The following is a 5,935-nucleotide window of genomic DNA, read 5'->3' as shown; positions in this document are numbered from 1 at the left end:
ATGTTTTCATACTCGATTCAAGCATGTTGTGGTTGGTTTTCACTATGTCAAAGAAATGATTACTCGAAATGAACTTCATACGCAGCCTGTAATCATTAAATTGCAGACATCCTCACGAAACCTTTAACCATACATCTCTATATTCGGCCCTTATAACAAATCGTTAATTGTTTTTAGCATGAGTAAGAGTGGCAAATAGTTGTTATTAATTTACTATCAGTGCCATTATTATTAGTTTTCTGAATATATATGGTATCTTGTTCTTTAATATTGTCATCTTCATATCAGTCAAATAAATATATATAGTCCATTTAACATTTTAACCCAATATGACCCAAATAACCCATTAACAAGTATAAATTGGCCGTTCAAAAAATAAAAATAATAAGTTAAACTAGCTCCTAATAGTGTGTCACACCCATCATAATGATCATATAATAGTCGTATACCGTATTGAATCGGATAATATAAATCACTACTATATCGGTCATATTAGGTCTTATCGTGGGATGCTATATAGGTAATTCTATAACATAGAATGATCCTTTATACCATTTTTTGACTTAATTAACACCGTGTTACGACTTCTACGACACATATAAATTACCTATCTCGGGTCATAATAAGCCATTAGACCTAATATGACCAATACGAATATAACTTAACTTTTTTAAAGACAAATATGTTTTACGGACTGGGAGTTGAACCAATAACTTTGGATGTTTAAAAGACTTTGTCAACCCAACAACTTAACGTACTATGACATGTGAAATGTGATTACCATATATAACCCTAATAACACCGGTTATGATTTCTAGAAGTTGTTACTCATTATGACTCGTTACTAATATTGCCAATTATGCCTTGCATTGGGTTATAAACTATAAAAGTAATAAACTTATATTTTAAAAAAATAATATCCTTAAACTATAAATAACCAATATAAGATACCCTATACACAATGATTTCATAATATACATGAAACTCAACCAAGATGATAATTTCATCATAACAACACATGATGAGTGTACAAAATCTCCTTCTTGATCATTTGCAATACCAACAAAAAACTTAGCCATAGTATAAACTCAAGAAGTCTTAAATTAATAATTAATAAAAAATAACTTTATACAAAAATAATTCTTAAAAACAAATAACATGGCATAAATGAAACATATAATACCACAAAAATCTCAATTCTTCACACTTCCCAGGAATAAAAAAATTAAAAAACAAGGAAAAATGTGACCACCTTTATAAGTATCAAGTTTCCAACAACAAAAAAAAAGTGACTCCATAATCACACAAAACACTCCCAAACAAGATCATGGGACATAACAAAACAAAACTATACACCTATCATATTTTGGTCAACACAAACTTTGACTTACCAAGTCGCAAACCGCTACACGGGAATAACATCAGGATTCGACGAATCATCATATCTCAAAACAATACCGTCTAGGCTTGCGGGAAGCATACACGTGGCCCATTGGCATCCGGTTGGAACGGGCTCGGGTGGAGGAACAATCATCAACACATTATCATTTCTTTGAACAACTCCCATCACACTCACACTGCTGCCTTCTTTAATGTACCTATGTTTTCATCACAGCCAAACATAAGCATTAAAGTAAGGAAATCATTTGATGAAACGGATCGGGCGGTTACTTGTTCAACAAGAAACGACAAAACAAAACATACCCTTCTTTGAGACGCATCATACGATCATCACTAGATAGGTTTCTCTCAGCTAGCCATCTTAGGAATTGTGGAGACGAGTCTTTAATGGCTTGATTAATATCAATAACAGCTGATTCTTCAACGTATGGAGTCACGCGGGCCCCATATCCGGTTTTAACCAACGCCCTCAATCCTGATTGGAAGTCGGATATGTAGAAATCCACAGCATGCCTCTGCGAGTGTTTACAAATAAACATACAATCAAGAATCTTTAAACAAATATCCGTTATGATTAATTTAGGAAACTGCAAGATTTGATTATTTAATTTACCTCCATGGAACGTAGACCCCATGTGAAACGCTGATGTGTCGGGTTGGCGGCTTTTGAATCCCAACCACGATATTCGTATAAACTTGTGGATGTGTAAACACATCTGGGAACCCTTTGGAATGATGACTCCAATGGTACGTTTCCACATGTAACAACCTTTAAAGAAATCAAGATTGTATTGATCAGTAGAAGTGTTTTTCAAGAATATAAAAATATAACTTTCAAATATAAAAGATCAGAGACCAAAAGGTTTCAGCAAAAATATGAGTTCTAACATTATTTCAAATATTTGTGTGTTTATGGGTGTTCATCGGTTCGGTTTCGGTTAAAAATCAAATAAACCAATTTCAACCAAACCTAATTGAATTGATTTTCTTAAGCTAAAAACTAATTGATTTTGTATGACTTACTTCTTTGATATTTATTATAATCCACTAGTAATATATAAAGATAAGTTAACTTGGTATCTTTTTTAATTAACTAGTTTAACAAACTATTATATAAAGATAAATTAATCTGGTATAAATTTTTTATTAAGCAACTAATTTAAAGTATTGTACAAAGGTTAGTTATGTTGGTATAAAAGATTTGAAGTTGGAAACTTGGAATTTTAAAACATCCAGTTGAACAAAAAAACTTATGAAGTACGGATATTACATATACAGACACTTTCTTAAAAAAAGATTATGGATATTCGGTTAATACGTATTATTCGATTATAACTAAATTCAGAATTCAAATAACCGGAAGCAAAATTGCTTATTCAGTTACCATTTCAAACCAAACTGAATAACGGAATAAGAATTCGCTTCGTTTTTTTTGCTGTTAAACAATGTGTACATGTAAATGCAAGCATAAACGTGTGTTTTGTGTAACGTACCCCAGAAACCTTGACAAACTGGCCATCTTTTGCAGTTCTAAGCTCAGCATCCGGATACTCAGATATAAACTTTATAGCAGCATTTCGACTCCAATAAACGTTCCAAGAAAAAGCCAAACTCACAATACCGAAAAGAACAACAACAACAATAAGAAGAATCGGGTTACCAACAGCTGCAAGTATAAATATTGCAGAAATAAATCCCATCACAAACAGCAAAACCATTGACCAAAAAACTATCTTCGGAAAGTTCCGGAAGAACGAGTGTGAGCCCTCTTGAGTCAAATGAGTAACCGCTTGGTTCTTAACCATCGAACTGGTGCGTGACTTGATCGACCCGGATGAGTCCAATGGGCCTGATGACTTTCTGGGCCCACCAGACGAGTTAAGCGGTCCAGAATGAACCGGGCCGGATGTTAACAGACCCGTGGCGGGGAGAACCGGAGGCTGCGGTCCAGAATTGTGTCTAGAACCAGAAGTCAAACCTTGACCTTGAGGCCCAGATGGTTTTCTTATCGGTTCTCCATGTTTGTTTAACGGGCCGGAACTGGTTTTCTTCATTGAAGATGAAACTGTAACATTGCCTGATAACGAGCCCATTCTGGTCATAGAATGTGATGATATTTGACCCGAGTGACCCGTATTGGAACCAACCATTGGCCCAGTTCTTAACGGGCCACTGGTTAGCTGACCTGATTTTCTTGACCCTTCAAACATCTTTCCGAGTTCACCAGACTTTTTAATATCACCGCCAGTGTACGGCACTGCAGTGGATGACATTGTCGGTACCTTTTCTTTTGGCGGCTCGGGCCGTCCCGATACATACAAACCATTGTTCAACTGATGAGATGGAAACCGAGAACTCATTGGTGAAGATCTTGTGTCAACAGAAGAAGATGAATTTGAATGCTGGTTTTTTAGGTATAATGATTAAACCTACATACAAATATTGCATCATAAGTATTGAAAGTTATTATTATGACTTGAAATATCAGTAATATGTTTGGCTTGTAGCTTAAGGTTGTAGAATGTGCTTAGAGGGTGTTTGGTTGGTGAATTGAAAAGTCAAATATTACAACAACTGGCATAATTACCTCATACAAGAGAAAACTACTTGTCACATTTATTTGTACCAACACTACTAAGTGCTAAATCAGATAATAATATCTAGGGATATTTAAGTAATTTACATTTATCTCAATAATTGGTTCTATTATAACAACTCCTTCCATGATTACCTAAATCTGGTTATACTAATGTTCAGAATCATAATCGGATTTACTTAAAACACTAATTACTGACTAATGCAATACGACTGCAAACGCAAACATTAATTCAACATACAAAATACTACACTACATTTGTTTGATTTTACAGTTCTATACCATTTAGATTCAAAGAACGGGACGAGTCATTATTATCTCATAAAATAGACATTACACAAGAGAAGTATAATCAAATAATATGATAATCAATTATTCAAATGCTTATAACTAGGGATAGTTAAGTAATTTTACATTTATCTCAATAATTCAATAATTGATTCTATTACAACAACTCCACCCATGATTACCCAAATCTGATCATACTAATACAGTAATACTCAAAATCATAACCAGATTTACTTAAACCTAATTTTTCAATCCGATTCCGTATCCAAACATCCTCTAAATCAACATACATTTGTAAAATCTTACCAGTTAGATTCAAATAATACCCTAACAATTACAATAATGCTTACTCTTAAATATTCAAATCAACAATAATAATAAGCATATAAGATCAGGAAGCTTGTGAACACGAATCTAGATCCGATTCGCAGCAAAACAACGAACTCAGGTACTCAACATACACCAATTAAGTAATTAGGTTTTACAAACGCACCCACATAGAGCAACATTTACCGGATCCCGAACCGAAAGCTACCTAGATCCGAGCAGTAGGTACCAAACAAAAAGTAAAAATTACAGCAAACGAAACATTAGGTATATCAATCAACACGAGATTCACAATAACGTAACTAACTTATTCCGCATTGGAATATTAAAGACTCAACAAATTGCACACACTCGATTTAACAAAGTAAGGGATGAATGTGCATTGAAGTTGGAGTGAGTGGGATTAATTTTATGGTGAATTGGAATTTACAATAATAATAATAATAATAATAATAATAATAGGATGTTTGTTTGCATACCTGGAGTGACTGTGTGTAAACATGGTTGATCATGAGAGAGAGAGTAAAATGAAATGAGGGGTTTGTTTGTTTGTAACGAAACTGCACTGTACTGCCACTGGTATATATATTTGCATTTACCGATTTTTGTACTTTACGTTTTAATGCCCTCTAGGTTACAAGATTCAAAAGTATGGTCCTTGTGAAAATAGTTTTCATTTCGGGTACAAATGAGTCGGGGTCAGATTGATAAAAAGTTTGAAATGTCCGAACGATATCGAGCACGAGCCTCATATTGGTGTTTATTTTAGTTTTAACTCTTTTGGGCTTCTGTGTGTATTATTTTCACCCTACACAGTCAATCTCGAGCCAAGCTTTGGCTTGTTTGAGATAATACACACGAGCACAAGCCGAGTTAGGCTCATTTAAGGGGTGTGTTTCTTAAAATATATATAAATAATGGAATTTTTGTATTAATTGGTAAATATTAAACGACCCAAGTTTGATCTGACCTCAAGCTTTAAGAAAAGAACTCGAAACGAGTTGAGCTTGAGCTCTCGTATGTTAAGACGAGCCAAGCTCAAGCGTAGTCATGCTCAGGCTTGGCTCGGCTTGGCTTGTCACACCAATACAATATTCACGACCCTGTTTTCTTTCTTGTACACAAGACCCACAATCACTAAACAAAATTGTTAAGTAAATGATGCACTCGAAAAATTTTGTTACGTGTTTGTAAGATTGTGAGTCTTGTGTGCTATGGGGTCGTAAAGAAAGAATAATCCCGCAAAGTGAACGATTGGGATTGTAAGAAGATGATGCAAAGTAATTCATATTTAACCCAACATGTTTCTATATTCCATATAAT

At 34.2% G+C, this 5,935-nt stretch overlaps 1 protein-coding gene across 1 annotated transcript; it reads right to left on the bottom strand.

The window, feature by feature from the left end:
* Positions 1-1,267: 1,267 nt before the first annotated feature.
* On the bottom strand, positions 1,268-5,167 carry LOC143622641 (putative membrane protein At1g16860). The gene is made up of 5 exons (XM_077093732.1): positions 5,092-5,167; positions 2,895-3,830; positions 2,015-2,170; positions 1,705-1,916; positions 1,268-1,598 (listed from the first exon to the last, which is right to left on the bottom strand). Exons 2-5 carry the CDS (start codon positions 3,759-3,761, stop codon positions 1,406-1,408), a joined length of 1,428 nt encoding a protein of 475 aa, XP_076949847.1. The 5' UTR covers positions 3,762-3,830; positions 5,092-5,167; the 3' UTR covers positions 1,268-1,405.
* Between the last annotated feature and the right edge of the window lie 768 nt (positions 5,168-5,935).

The sequence above is a fragment of the Bidens hawaiensis genome, unplaced genomic scaffold, assembly GCF_021521415.1.
Source record: "Bidens hawaiensis isolate Kalapana, Puna unplaced genomic scaffold, B.hawaiensis_p1.1 tig00003237_1, whole genome shotgun sequence".
Lineage (NCBI taxonomy): Eukaryota > Viridiplantae > Streptophyta > Magnoliopsida > Asterales > Asteraceae > Bidens > Bidens hawaiensis.
This window is presented reverse-complemented; position numbering and strand designations above follow the sequence as displayed.

Coding starts and splice junctions, on each gene's coding strand:
- LOC143622641 (XM_077093732.1), bottom strand. CDS start 3,761: ATGAGTTCTCGGTTTCCATCTCATCAGTTGAACAATGGTTTGTATGTA. Junction 2,171..2,894: donor AGTTTGTCAAGGTTTCTGGG/GTACGTTACACA, acceptor ATTTCTTTAAAG/GTTGTTACATGTGGAAACGT. Junction 1,917..2,014: donor GGGGTCTACGTTCCATGGAG/GTAAATTAAATA, acceptor AAACACTCGCAG/AGGCATGCTGTGGATTTCTA.